The sequence below is a fragment of the Stenella coeruleoalba genome, assembly GCF_951394435.1.
Source record: "Stenella coeruleoalba genome assembly, chromosome: 7".
Classification (NCBI taxonomy): domain Eukaryota; kingdom Metazoa; phylum Chordata; class Mammalia; order Artiodactyla; family Delphinidae; genus Stenella; species Stenella coeruleoalba.
Window position 1 is genome coordinate 109,142,666 of NC_137153.1, and position 15,259 is coordinate 109,157,924.

At 40.9% G+C, this 15,259-nt stretch overlaps 1 protein-coding gene across 2 annotated transcripts in view; it reads right to left on the reverse strand.

Moving 5' to 3' along the window:
• MEGF9 (multiple EGF like domains 9) overlaps positions 1 to 14,807 on the reverse strand; it is an 83,278-nt gene extending 68,471 nt beyond the window's left edge. For both annotated transcript variants that reach the window (XM_079927836.1, XM_079927835.1), the window contains exon 1: positions 14,109 to 14,807. In XM_079927836.1, coding sequence (XP_079783962.1) covers positions 14,109 to 14,697 — 589 coding nt within the window. In that variant the 5' untranslated portion in view covers positions 14,698 to 14,807. The remainder of the gene's footprint in view (positions 1 to 14,108) is intronic.
• Between the last annotated feature and the right edge of the window lie 452 nt (positions 14,808 to 15,259).

The following is a 15,259-nucleotide window of genomic DNA, read 5'->3' on the forward strand; positions in this document are numbered from 1 at the left end:
TTTATGCCTCAATTCAGTTCAGCTTTTTATTGAGTACTTACTATGTGCTGAATGCTGAACACTATCCTAGGTAGGTAGATGTTAGACAGTACAAACATCAATAAGACATAGCCTATGAGCTACTTGAGAATAGGTTATAGAGGAGTCAGTTATATTAACAAGTAATACTTAAAACAAGAATCCTTAAAAAGCAAGTAATCAAAAAATATGTACAGTAATATTAGAACGTATAAGGTAAAACAGTATGGGAGGCTGCATGGATGATGTTTCTCAAGGACAAGTAAGTTTCTCAGGTAAAAGAAAGGGATATGGTAGACTAGACATCTGTCATTCTTTTTTGCATCCTGCTAATTCCTTCGTATTCTGGGAAATTCTCCATCTTTTAAGGCTTGCTATCCCACCACAAAGGTTCACAATGCCAGATTATTGTTTTCCCTGCCTCCCCTACATCCAGGGCATGAGCAAGTGACTGAGGCCCCAGTAAGCACAAGCACCCTCACCTGGCTTGTAATTAGAAACTAATGATCCTAAGGAATGAGCATGAGGCCCTTCTCTGGTGGCAGAGGGGGTGATGGCTGCAGTATGACAAGTGGCAGTAGAGCATCTAATGCTCAATGGTGATGGCAGTGGCATATTCAGTGCACCTCTCTGTGTATGACTGGGCCTTATCTCTAGCTCCATGTCCTGAACTTGGTTCCCCTGGAGATTCTGTGAACTCTTTAACAATCTTTTAGTAAAGTCCATTTCTGATTAAATCAACAAGCATTCATTTCTGCTTTAAGGCCTGTATTAAAACTGAAGAGAAGGGCATTCCAGGCTGAGGGAGGAGCAGAAGCAAAGTAAACGAGAGGCCAGTTAGCTTAGTGATTAAGAGAGGAGCCTCTCAGGCTAGAGAGATCTAAATTTGAATCAAGCTTCTACATTTTACTAGCTGTGAGACCTAATTCAATGTATTTAAACTCTCAAACCTCAACTCCTGCTTAGTAAAATGGAGATAATAATACATATTTATTCCAGGTTCTTTTGAGAATTAAACAAGGTGATGATAATTCATTTAAAGCTCTTAGTACCTCACACAGAGTAAAACCTCCACAGATAATTGTTTTATTAGTAATATTGATGATGTAATAACCATGATATTTTGGGGTAAATACAAGCAATCTGATTCTGTTGGAGTTTAAAGCACAAGGAGAGGGGTGGTAGGAAATGAGGACAGAGGCAGATTACAGAGAAGTTTTAAATCACATTCGGAAACTTGAGCATTACGCACTGGGGTCACTCATGGTGAACACACAGGAGAATTATCTTAAAGTATAAATATTGTATTAAATTATTAACTAGGAGACTGATGTGACCAGGTTTTGCACTATATGTGTATTCTCCACAGCTATAGTTATATAGTTCCACTTGACCACAGTACTTGTGCACTTGCAGGATGTAATAATATATTATACATTGTTACTGTTGAGTCCTGATGCCATACAAACTGAAGGTATTTGATTCTAAATCAAATCCTCCAACATTGTGTATATCATCTGTCAATATGTTTGCAACTGGATCAGAAGAGGTTGGTTCTATACTTGAAATAATAGCTTTTCCTTGTCTGATCTGAGAGACAACTAGCCCTTCAGTGAGAAGGGAAGTTTATAAAATGGGGAGGGGGAATGCATCCTCGGGTGACTGGCAGAAGTATGAATCACATTTGCAAGTCTGAGATTCTTCTATGACTTGTATAATCAAATATCACCTGCCACTTTTTACAACATGTTGTTGTGCACCAGCATCTTCATCTAGAGTCCATATTAAGTTAAAGATGAAAGGTTTTATTGTCAAGTCAAGAACAATCAATACTATCATTTTGCAGTGTGTGGTATTTCTTGCCAAATGCTAATAAGCATCACATTGTCTCTGTTAGCCCCGATCCTTCTGGCGCTGAGTAGACAATCTCATACTTACTGTTCGGTTCTGCTTTACATTTACATGTAGTCTACCTGCTTACCCTCAGCTAATTTCTACCATTATCTCCTCTCCCTACCTCCACTCCACACCCATATCTACCTCTGAGAAACACTCTTTGATTTAATTTTGATTTTCACAGCAGCTACTGAAATCAAACCTGAGTCAAAACTGTGTAATTCAGAACAAGCGCTGAGAAGGACAATGTATGGGCTTGCTGGTGGAGGCTCTGGGAGGCTAGGGAAGGCAACAAAAATGGAACCCAAAATGTGCTCTGTAACCACTGAATGCTTCATTTCATTTTCTGCTACTCCCATCTGCTTTGGCAACGCAGCACAGTTTAGTCAAAAGAAAAAAAAAAGCAAAACACAGACTTTTAAGTCAGCCAGAGCTGGGTTTGAATTCTAGGTCAACACTCAAGAACCCTATTAGGTTGGTACTATTATACTCATGTTACTGACAACAGTATAGTAGCCCAGGCAGATTATGTGACTTGCCCTGTGTCTGTGCATGTAACAGGTCTCATTTTATAGTTAGAGAAACTAAGTCACAGAGCCATTAAAAAAAAATGTGCTCCGGAACTTACAAAGTGAATGAAAAGAAAGACGAATTTATTTCTTCTGACTGCTATTCCACTGATTAGCTGGACCATTCAGCCCTGCCTTTGTGGACAAGTTGAAGCAACAAACTAACTTAAAAACTAAAACCAGTTGAACAGGATAGGTTTGTAGGCAATACACCAACAATTCAGTATAATAATAAATACCCAACAGCTAGCTTGCTTTGTGGTTTTGGTACACTTTATAACCATTCATTCACCCACACAACATCAAGGGATGGTGGGGCTACCTTGTTAAAGCAGTTCATATAGAACAGGTAATCAAAACACGCTGTAGAGTTATAAGGAATATAAAGTCAAATGAGAAATCTACAGCAAAAAAAGCCCAATGCCTTCCTCTAATCAAGCCTCAATACAGATATAAAACAGGATAAACACGCTGGAATATGAAGCATTCCATCTTTTCCCTCATTATTACCGTTAACCCTTCCCAAACTGCCATTTCATCCCTATAAACAGCAGACAGGGCTGAAGAGAACCTAAAAAAGCTACTCGGTTCATGCAATTTCCTTCAGAGGAGACAACTTTCCCTAGAATATGCTTAAAAGAATTTCATTTTTAAAGACCATTTCTAAAATTAAAAGGAACTAGGGCTTCCCTGGTGGCACAATGTTTGAGAGTCCGCCTAACGATGCAGGGGACACGGGTTCGTGCCCCGGTCCGGGAAGATCCCAGATTCCGCGGAGTGGCTGGGCCCGTGAGCCATGGCCGCTGAGCCTGCGCGTCCGGAGCCTGTGCTCCGCAACGGGAGAGGCCAGAACAGTGAGAGGCCCGCGTACCGCAAAAAAAATAAATAAAAAATTAAAAGGAACTAGAGAATATGATGTTCTCCTTACAATTAACAGTGTTACTCATAACCTCTTCTTTTTGCTCACATACATCGAATAAAAACTATAGATTTTTGGGCTTCCCTGGTGGCACAGTGGTTGGGAACCCGTCTGCCAATGCAGGGGACACGGGTTCGAGCCCTGGTCCGGGAAGATCCCACATGCCATGGAGCAACTGGCCCTGTGCGTCACAACTACTGAGCCTGCTCTCTAGAGCCCCGAGCCACAACTACTGAGCCCTCGTGCCACAACTACTGAAGCCCGCGTGCCTAGAGCCCGTGCTCTGCAACAAGAGAAGCCACTGCAATGAGAAGCCTGCTCAGCACAACGAAGAGTAGCCCCTGCTCACTGCAACTAGAGGGGGCCCATGTGCAGCAATGAAGACCCAATGCAGCCAAAAATAATAATAATAAATAAAATAAATATTTTTTTTTTAAATAAATATTTTTAAAAACTATAGATTTTAAAAAATAAACAATAAAAATCTAATAAGATCCCTGGTAATATGCCAGTTTCTAGGAAGCATGCAAGACTGAAACAAGTTTCCAAAATCAGTTATTTAAAGAGTGTAAAATCTAAATAAAGGTTTAAATAAAGGTTATTTATTTATAAATATACTAAATAAATATACTAAATAAAGGTTATTTAACGTTCTCCAGCCAGGTTGAAAACATTCCTACCCCTTATCATTTTCCCCATGACTAGGCAGAATACATTCCTTTTTCCAACTGAATATATTTCCCCTTCCCTAAGAGCTTAGCTGTCTCCCTGGCAAGGATATCATATAGAACAGCTGTTGTATTACCAGTATAAAAGCAATCCCATCTGATTTAATTGAAAAACATATGGATAGACTGAAACCAAACTTTTGGGAGCTCTGTATCTTTAAAGGAAGAGATAACCAAAGACCATCTATTGGTAAAGCCTGTGAACAATGTCATGAATTCAAATTCTGCACAATTTAAACAAGATCTATTTCAAAAACCTACTTTAATTAACTTTTAAGTTCATGCTTTAAATTCCCTAGACAGAATGAAATGGATGAAGAATCAGCTCTGTTTTCAGCCTCTGCTAAGATCTTAGTTAAACCTTCCCTAAAAGTACCAAATCTTAGATGTGTCTTCACTACCCTGATTTGTCAGGTGTCAGGAACAGTTTCCTTTCTTGGGTATTGTCTTCAGCAATCTCCTTTCTTCAGAACCACAACTCACTGAGACTAAGCAAATATCTCTGATGCAGATCAAAACTGGTGAGTCAATCACAGAAGTTAGAAAGTGGCCTGGGGTAATATCACCTGAGTTGATCTCATATAAGTGGAGGCTTATCAAGCTTATCATAACTTTTTATTCATTTTTTATGTTATTCATTTATATTTATGACTGTAAAATTAAAACTGGATACATTCATTGAAAAAAAAACTTGGAAAATCCAAAGAAACACAGAGAAGGAAATTAAAAAGACCCGTAATCCCATCACTTAGCTTTAGCCACTTAATATTTTGGTGTATTTCTCTCCTTCTATGTATACAGCTACTTAACATAATGTAAGCATTTTAATAGATGCATAATAGTTCAGAGATTACCATAATTTCTTTATCATAGAATTTTAGAGTAGAAAAATTCCTATTTCAAATATCTCTACTGAAAAAAACAAACCCAATATATAAACCAGATGAGAGTGGAGCTGATTAAAGTGTGGGCAGTGATGCGGGGGTGTGAGGTGAGGGTGGGGGTGGAGGGCCCAGAAGTAGACCCACTTGGCCTCCTGAGTCCCTATACTGGCTCCCAAACACATCTAAGGAACCCTGGCTTCCCAAATAATACAGTTTAGAAACAACAAATCTAGCCTCTCTCATTTTACAGATGAAATTACTTGCCCAAGATTACAGAACCAGTAAGAGAACTGTGAAAGACCTTAGGGTCCCATGTCTTACATACAAGGGCTCTGCTTTTCCAACTTTAGCTACTTTTTCTACAAAAGGCATCAGATGTACATCTGTATATTGCTGTTCTTCCTTTAAGAAAAATAGAAGGGACAAAGTTATGTAACAAAAAAATGAATAATTAATGTAATTTGCTAGATCTCAAAGAACTCCACATGCCTAAGTAGGTTCTCATACTATTCCTATGAGTAATGGAGAAAAGGAGAAAAGTTCATTTCTAAACTAAGGAAAAGGCCATGAGATTACATTATTTTCCTCAAGAATACACTACACATCTAGTGTAGCTACAAACCACTCCTTCTTCTTCACTCATTCAATCCTTAAATTTTTATTCGGAATCTATTTTGGGCTGGATGCTGGGGATACAATTGTGAACAGAACAAACAGAAGTCCCTGCCCTCATGGACTTCGTAAGCCTGACAGCTTGAGCAAGTTGCTTTCTCTTTCTGAACCTCAGTATTTGCCACCCATAAAGTAAGGATAATAATATTTAACTACTGCTTTGTCTAAGAATTAAATAACATGATGTAAGTAAAAAAAAAAAAATCCTGGTAGGTAATTAGGCATATAATAGGTGCTCAGTTAACATTAATTACCTTTCCTCCCAGAGCGTTAAATATTAGATTGGTAATGAGAGGTGAGAAAGTACCAAGTTCCTTTGATACTCACACTGATTTGAGGCAACAGAACAAGTATGTTAAAATAATTCCAAACAGATTCCTACACTAGGAAAGAAGTAAATAATATTTCCATCTGAAGAAATGAAATTTACATGAGTTCTCCCAATCAAGTTCTGTAGTTTGCGTTGCTACCTCCATCACCATTTACTTTCAATTATTACTGGGCTCTTTCCATAACATTCAGCCCCATATAGTACTTAGGAAATAAAATATAAAGTAAGCAATCCTCTTCCCAAAATGCTATTTTTCCATCCCGTAAATATGGGCAGCTAAACCAGTCAAAGATTTACATTCAACAAAATAAACTTAAAGGACAACAGTTTGGGACTTCCCTGGTGGCACAGTGGTTAAGTATCCGCCTGCCAATGCGGGGGACACAGATTCGATCCCTGGCTGGGGAAGATCCCACATGCCACGGAGCAACTAAGCCCATGCGCCACAACTACTAAGCCTGACCTCTAGAACCCGTGAGCCACAACTACTGAGCCCATGTGCCACAACTACAGAAGCCCATGGGCCTAGAGCCCATGCTCCACAACAAGAGAAGCCACCGCAATGAGAAGTCTGCGCACAGCAAAGAGTAGCCCCCGCTGGCGGCAACTAGAGAAAGCCCACGCACAGCAACGAAGACCCAATGCAGACAAAAAAATAAATAAATAAAATAAAAAGGAAAAGAAAAGACAACAGTTTGATTTCTTTTTTTTTTTTTTGGCCACACCATGCGGCTTGTGGGATCTTAGTTCCCCAAGACAACAGTTTGAAATACAAAATACCAAATGTGAAACCCACCAAAAACCTATAAAGTTTTCGTCTATATTCACCAACATAAGTACCAACAGAGGTCAGAACCTGAGGTTTTACTGACTCATATAATACCCAGAAATCTACAAAATATAGATGCCAAAGTCTCGGAGATTCTAAGAACACCTTGTAAACCGTAAAGCACTGCACACTTGTTAATTATTAGAAGCTCTCTGTTCACTATTGACTTTAATTAGATTTCTACAGGGGAAATTCTGTCATTCAAAAGATCTAATATTTGCTTCTCAACCAAATTAAACCTTTTATATTGCTATTTAGCCCAAATACACCTACCCAACAAAAACAGCTCATATTATTCATAAATAGAAAAAGAAATTTGCTACTTATTCAAAGTACTGGATTTTTTTTTTTTTTTTTTGGAGGCAGATAACTTCTGTTATGGCAGGTTTTTTTTTTCTGTATTGTTCCTCAGGAGAAGGAAAAAAAACAAAAAACAAAAACAAAAGCTGGTCAATAAAGAAGAGCCAGAACAAAAAGAAAATCTTTTCTTTCATTTTTTTCTAAAAGAAAGAATTAATACCATATCCTGAATATTGTATAAACTATGACATTTTCTTATCAAGTGGGCTTAATAATCTAAATTAAACAGACTTTAAAAACAAATTCATAGGGAAAAAGTCAAAGTCACAAAGAAAGACAGGTTTTGTTCTGAGTGCAAAGTGTTCAACCCTGTGCACCCTGTTACCAGAACGTCTTCAAGGACCTTTTGTTCCCCTGGAAAGACTTCTTGGAAGAATTAGGCTTTGAGGAGGCATTGAAGGAGGACAAATGGGAAATTGTTAAGTAGAGAGGATAATTTGGTTCCTTAAAGAACATGAAAGAATGGATGGGTCCAAGAATAAGAGACAGGAGTAAGAAGAACATACAGAGGAGCTTAAAGTGAAAAAAAATGAGCAAGGAGAACAGAAGATTTTATTTTAATGAAGAAAAAGTAATAGGGAAAGGTTTTGCAGACAGTAATACTTATCTGTGGAACAGTGGCATTACTAGAGGGATTATTCTGACACACATTTATCACATGTACTTAAATAGATACAGTTAAAAAGAGCTGAGTAAACCTTTACTGTGATTCAAACACACATGTATCCAGACATAATCTTTATCTTTTTCATGACAATTTTTAAAATATCTCCCTTCAAAGTTACCAGTGCAGTTAGGGTAGTTGTTTCTAGTGAAAAACAGATAAACCAAAATGCATACTTGAAAAAAAGACTAAGTGACCAAGAAGAGATACCTATAACATAATCTCAACATTAGTATTAAAGATGTTTATATTATATGTAAAGAAAACAAACAAAAATAAAGATCAAGGCAAAAAGCATGAATTAAAGCTATTTTTAACTAAAAATATCATCTAACACTGTCTTTCAGCCAAACAGATCTTATATTTCTATTCTCTTCTGATCTATTAAGTGCCCTAGAGCAGTAATCTCTCTACCCATAATCTACCCATCAGTAAAAACAGTACCATGATACTTTTCTTCTATTCTTTTTATAAGGGTGCCAAGATGTCTGGAAGTTAATATATACATGCTTAGCAATGCTGAGATGAAAAGTAATGCTCACTTTAATTTTATGGATCTTTATAAAAAATCAAGATAAAAAGACCTAGTTAGATTATTTCAATGTGTAAATTTTCAACTAGCCAGAAGGCTTCCTGGGGACATAATTCAGTAGATTTGAAACTAATGCTTTAGAGTTTAACTGTGCTGTTCCAGAAACTAATCAGACTAAGGAATTTCTGCAGAAAGGTAGGCACTCAGGCCAGGAATAAGATAGAGTGAATTTGAGTAGTCCCTGGGCCTAGCCCTAAAAAGACTACAGACAGTCCTCCCTATCACAGACCATATTAGAACCTAATCAAAGGAAGAGTTAGAGCTATAATTGTACAACATTGTAAAACAGAAATTTTGAGGAGGTGACTAAATAGCACACAAGAGAATGAAGAGAGTAAATGCCAAAGAACAGGTGAAAAATTTTCAGACTAGTATCCAAGGGCAAGTATTTTTAGCAAAATGGTTTCCTTCTCTTATCCTCTATGTAACTATTTCTTTAAATGCCAATAATATGGATTCTGGAACCACAAAGCCTGGGCTTGAATCTAGGCTCCACCATAGCTGGGCTTCTCTGAGTCTCAGTTTCCTTATCTATAAAATGAAGATAGTAATAGTACCTAACTCAATTATACCTAACTGTTGTGAGGATTAAGTAAGGTAACATATGTAAGGCACTTAGAACAGTACCTGTAGCATAGTAAGTACTAAATGTGTTTGCAATTACTATTACAGTGGTGCACAGTCCCTCAGACCTGATGTAAATACCAGAAGATCCAAAAAACCAAAAATTTTTCTGTTATTCATTTGGCAGCAAAACCTGACCTGAACAAATGCAAGGCTATTTATAGCTTTTTTAAAAATCCACTCGGTGTGAATATACATGCATTTTGCTGCAAGTATCTTCATGTGTTTCATTACAGGATGCTGCCCTAGACTTCACTGGGGTGTATTTATTAACTTCCTAAAATCTGAAAAATTCTAAATTCTGAAATACACCCAGCCCCACAGGTTTTTGATAAAAGATTATGAACATACCTTATCTTTGAAGCCTCAACAATTTCTATTTCCTTCAAATGAATGGTATCTTCTTAAATAACCATAAGCAAATGACACCCTGAACCTAGCTGTACAGAATTTTAGGATGAAGAAAACGTTTCCCAGTACAGGTAAGAGGGCCCTGAATTCCCAGAATGCTCCTTTCAAATAAAATCCATTCACAATATTTTATTTACATGCCATAGTAGTTCAGAGCTTTCAAACTCTAAATTCTAGGACTTGCTTGAAAAAAAGCCTATTCTCTTAACTTAGATCACAAATAAATGATTAAGGCTCATTTCGGGGGCATTTATGTGCCCTGAATCATGTGTACCAAACCATCACAGAACTTTACAGCTGGAAGAGACCCTTGAGAACTAATCTAAATCATTATTCCTTCCCTTCCAAACTGTTTTATCATCCATAAATGTACTCTCCCCTATGAGGTAAGAACAACCTGCCCTAACTTGTCCTTAGACTCTGTCTATAGGAACACCCTGTAGGTGAATGTGAATAAACTGGGTGGGGTACATTGACAGACTCGGGATCCAAAATGATGGGTTGAATCTAACACAATAAATCTTACATGCTTGGCAAATGTCTCAGTTTATACTTAAGAAAATAACAAGAGTTTCCAAGTGCAGAATGAAGAAAGACTCATCTACTCCATGTTTTTTTTTTTTTTTAAAAAAGAAGACTTACCTATCTTAATGGACTCAATGAGTCAACTACATAATGTGGCTGCTAAAAAAGCTACTGTGATTAGGAACTAACTACATCAACAGTGGTACAGCATCCAGAAAGAACAAGGTAACCGCCCTCTCTGCTATGAGCTGGTTAGAGCACATCTGGAGCAATACGTTCAGCTCTGTGTTCAACACTCCAGGAGAGACACAGAAAAACTGATAAAGTCCAGAAGAGGGGTAACCAGGATAGTAAGGGAATGTGAAACCATTTCACATAACAGTTGAGGGAGCTGAAGTTATTTAGTCCAGACTCAGAGGGAACATGATCACTGTCTGCAGATCCCTGAAGAACTGTCATGGCCCAGAGAGAGCTGACTTGCTCTGTATGGCCCCAAAGGGCAGAGCCAGAATCAGCTGGTGTTAACCACAGTGAGAAATATTTCAGCTAAGTCCACAGAAGTGTTTCTTGCAATGTAGAGCCGCGTTAGGACGCAGTGGCTTCTAAAGTCTTATCTAGCCCTGAAGGTCCATAATTTTAAAAATCAAACATTTGTCATCTCTTCGGTCTCTTACTGTTGATAACTATTATTCTCTAGTATCACAGCTTCTGCCTTCACCCTTCTTAAAATGTCCTACCCAGCCAACCAATCAGTCAAATGTTTTGCCAGGTCTGTGGGAGGAAAATGCTTGCTTGCTGGGCAATTAGTTTCAGTTTGCAGATCAGTGTCTCTACAAACAAAAGACAGCCCTAATTGAGGGGCAGGCAAGAGCTCTGAGCTAGACCTCCTTGAAAGAAATTCTTATTAATTCAAATAGCAGCTAGAAGACCCATCCAAACACCGTAATATATTATCTATGGTGTTCAGTCCTTACAGGAACATTAAAATAAAACACCCTGTACCCGTCTTCCCAAATGCCAGAGAATCCAACTTTACCAACCTAACTAGGTCTCTCAAATTCAGTTAGAAGTTTTCCTTCTGTCAAAGAGATGCGTTTACTGTTTGAAGTAGACTAAAACCCATGCTCAGATAGAAAGGCCATACTCGATTACATTACTGTAAAGCTAAAATTGCCCATCAGTAGGCCCACAGAGGCAGTTCAGCTTCTGAGAACTAGACACGGGCAATCCACAGTGAATTCACAGAAAACTACAAGCTATGAAAAATTTAAAACGCAGGAGAGCTACAAAAATTGGACATCCTTCTAAAACTTCTGTTGCTCAAAGACCATCATAGACATAGATATATGGTAGTCTATGGAAGTTACTAAAAGCCTTGAACAGCTCAGATGGCAAATATTACTCAATCCAGCTTTACTTCTCCTGAAATTGATTTGGAGTCCACAAAACTCCAGCCAAAGTATTAGAGAATATAATATATACGTGATGGACTGAACAAGAACACATTCTTCCCTGTGCTTTTTAAAGTGAAGCCCAGAAGCAATCTAAGTGTCCATAAACAAGGGATTGGTTAAATAAGTTATGGTATATACTTACAACGAAAAATGCAACTGCTGAAAAGAATAAGGTAGACCTTAGGTACTAACATGAAAAAAACAGTCCATGATACATAGTTAACTGGATACAGCAAGTCGCAAAACTCTACGACTTGCTATAACCATATATAATTAATATATGTAACATATATAATTATTTCATTTTGAGTTTTTAAAACCTATTTTTAAAAACCCTGTGTTTATGTTCATATATGCCTAGAAAAATGTCTGAGAAAAGATCAAACTGCTAACAGTAGTGACCTTTAGGAACTGACTGGAACTGGGAGGCAGTAAAGGAGTGACTTTCACTCTTTCCTTTGTAGACTTCTGGTTCTTTGTTTTTCGCAAGTAAAGGTTACGTTTGCCGACAAAAGCTGTATGAGTCCCCCTGTATGAGGAACCTGGAGTAGGCAAATTCACTGAGACAGGAAGTAGAATGGTTGTTGCCAGGAATTAGGGCGCTGGGGGTGGGAAGTTATTGTTTAATGAATACAGAGTTTAAGTTGGGGAAGATAAAAAAGTCCTGAAGATGGAAGGTAGTGATGGCTGTACAACTTGAATGTACTTAACACCACTAAACTGTACACTTAAAAATGGTTAAAATGGTAAATTTTATGTTATGTATATTTTATCACAATGAAAAAGTAACTTAAGGAAAAAGTTACCTTTGTGATTTAAAAATAACAATACAAAAATTATTAAGGTAAAATAACATCAATTACACAGACATTATATACTAACCATTCAAAATAAGCAATCTTCCTACATAAACACTACGGTGTGTTTCAAACTTCGGAAAATCTAATTCATCCTTTTCTACTATATTTTACTAAAACAAATAAAAATCACCACAAGTCTCTACTAGGTTTCTCAAATGCTTTCTATCCCACAAAAAAAAAAAAAAGAAGACGACCTAGTCATAAGGATAGCTAACACACACACCCACAGTGTGTTACTCTGCATGGGGAACGGTTGTTCTAAGCTTTATAAATGTACTAAATTATTTAATTTTCACAACAATCCTATGAGCTAGGTACTATTATTATCTTCATTTCTCAGATGAAGAGAGGTTATGCGACCTGCCCAAGTTTACACAGTTAATAAAGGGCAGAACTACGATTCAAACCTAAGAATGGACTCCAGAGTCCATACTCTCAACCTCTATGCTTCCTGTCTCTCAGTAATATATCCATCTCTCTATAGGAAGGCCAAAAAAGGTTACAGTCAAAATCCAGCTAGTTAGTACAGCCCTTGAAGCTGGAAGAAATACAGACTTGGCTTTTTATGGGTGAATAATCTGCATTCCTTCTTATGTCAATGCCAAGCTCCAATCCAAGATGTGACTGTATTAAGGCTCATAATCATGTGGGAAAACTCTCTACAAATTCAATTATAGTCCAAAGTCCATACCTGACTCCACAGTAAATCACTGAGCCTAAGAATTAGGTCAGAGATCCATTAATATAAATACAGCTAGACAAAATGGTTTGGACAAATCAAACCCCAACTCAAAGCAAAGGAATTCAGAAACTCTTGACTAACATCTTGACAAGGTAGGTTTTATTTGTTTAGTTCCAGGCCCACTTTAGATCTCAAGGGGGAAAGAACAGAAGTTGTCTCTAACTTTGCTTGAAGACTTCAATCAGCAGGAAGAAGAGCTTTATTTTCTACAGGGACTCAGACAGAAATTGGCTTTTATTAGCATCAGCAAAACTGAACATTCCCCTTAAGGGGGAAAAAACCCGGCATTCCTGCTTAAAATGTGTTATTTGTCCAAACATATTGACCTTGTAATTGAGGAAGGGAAAAAAAAATGGTGCAAGGAAGGGATTTAACCTAATTTATAAATGTGCTCAACCTAGATACACACCTGCCCCAAATGACCTACTGAATCTATTTATTTGCAGGGAAAACATGGATTACAATGTCTTTTTTTTGGCCTCAAGTGGTCTGTACTACTGTTTGTAAACAAAATCCTCTCAATATCTTTTCCACCTGTCACATGCACATCTGATATTTATATAAACAAGGAGAAATGAACAAGGAAAGTGGAGCTGTAGGAGGAATCCCTTAGACTCAGGTTTTGACCAGTTGGTTTCAGGAGGTACTGGGCTGGCTTTCAAACTTCCCCAAATCACCCAGGCGGAGAGGCAAGGTGAGCGAACCGAACGCAAAAGTTTGCGCCCATTCAGCCTGTCTGACAAAGGCCAGAGAGCCCTGTTTGGAAGGAGGTGCGATGCCTTTCCACGCAGCAGCCGCCCCCCTCCCGAGGACGCACAGCCCAAGGGGGGGACAAAAGACTTTCCAGATTGGGGGCTGGGGGGCAGGCTAGCTGGAGCTTGGACCTCCCCTTGAGAGTCGAAATCTGGGGAACCTTTGGGGCAAGAAATGAGCCATTCCAGCCAAGAACCCAACGCTAGAGGCCAGGGCTGGGGAAAGGCACTGACAGCCGCTGGGAGGGTCCGGCGGGCGAGGAAGCGCTGAGACTCACCTGGGGGAGGCGGCGAGGGGGCCTCGGTGGCAGGTGGGGTGGGCGGGACGCTGCTGCCGCCGCCGGGGAGAATGGAAGTCGGGATCGGAGGAGTGGTGGGCGCCGGCACCGTGGTCGCTACTGGGGTGGTCGGCGCTGGGCCAGTGGTCGTCGAGAGGGTGGTCGGAGCGGGTCTGGTCGTCGCCCGAGCGGTGGTCCCAGTACGTTCCACCGCAAGAGGTGTGATCGGCGAGGGGCCGAGCGGCGCCCGAAAGGTGGTCGGAGTGGGTTCGGCCCTGGCCCGAGAAGGGGTGGTAGCCAGGGGCTGGGCTGAAGAGGACGCAGCCAGGGGTCGGTGGACGGTAGCGTTCGGGGGTCCGGTCCTCGGGGCCTGGGCCGTGGGAGCCATGGCCTTAGAGAAAGGGTGACTGGGCTCGCCCCCCAGCCCCGGGCCCGGCGACGCGTCCACCTGCCCCGTGGCCCCGCCGCCACCGGTGACATTCCCCGCTGAGGTTGCTGAGGCGGCGGCGGCGGCGGCGGCGGCGCACAACAGGGCGAGGCCGCCCAGGCTCGGCAGGCTCCTCATGGCGCGCTCGGCTTCGCCATTCATTCATTCAGTCAGTCGGTCGGTCAGTCATCTTCTCCTCCCTGCACTCGGACCAGGGAAGCCGCCGCAGCCGCCACCACCACCGGGCGCACCATCGCCACCTCCCTCTGACAGGCGGCCGGCCCCGCGGGCGGGCCCCAGCGCGGAGGGAGAGACCGGGCCGTGCGAGGACAGCCCGCCCTCCCCGATTGGCAGCCTGACCCGACCAATGGGAGGCCACGCTAACTCACGTGACCCACCCGCTTCCCGGCCTCTTTGTGGCCCCGCGGGCCAATCAGAGGACGTCAAGGAGAGGGGGCGGTGCTAAGGCGGGAAGAGGGTGGTGCGAGCACAGCATCAGGCGGTCCGGCTAGCGGCAGCCACGGCTTTGTCTGCCCAAGGAGTGGGGCGCGGGCCTCGGGCACCGGGCGCCACGGAGCAGACAAAGGACGCGCCCCGCGCGGCAGAAGCCGGGCCAAGTCGCCTGCTCCACTGGGCGGCGAGCGCGACCCGGAGCGGGGATCGAGAGCTTCCCCGCCTTCTTGAACAATGGGGCGCCGGCGGCGCTCCCGGGCTCGGGTGGAGA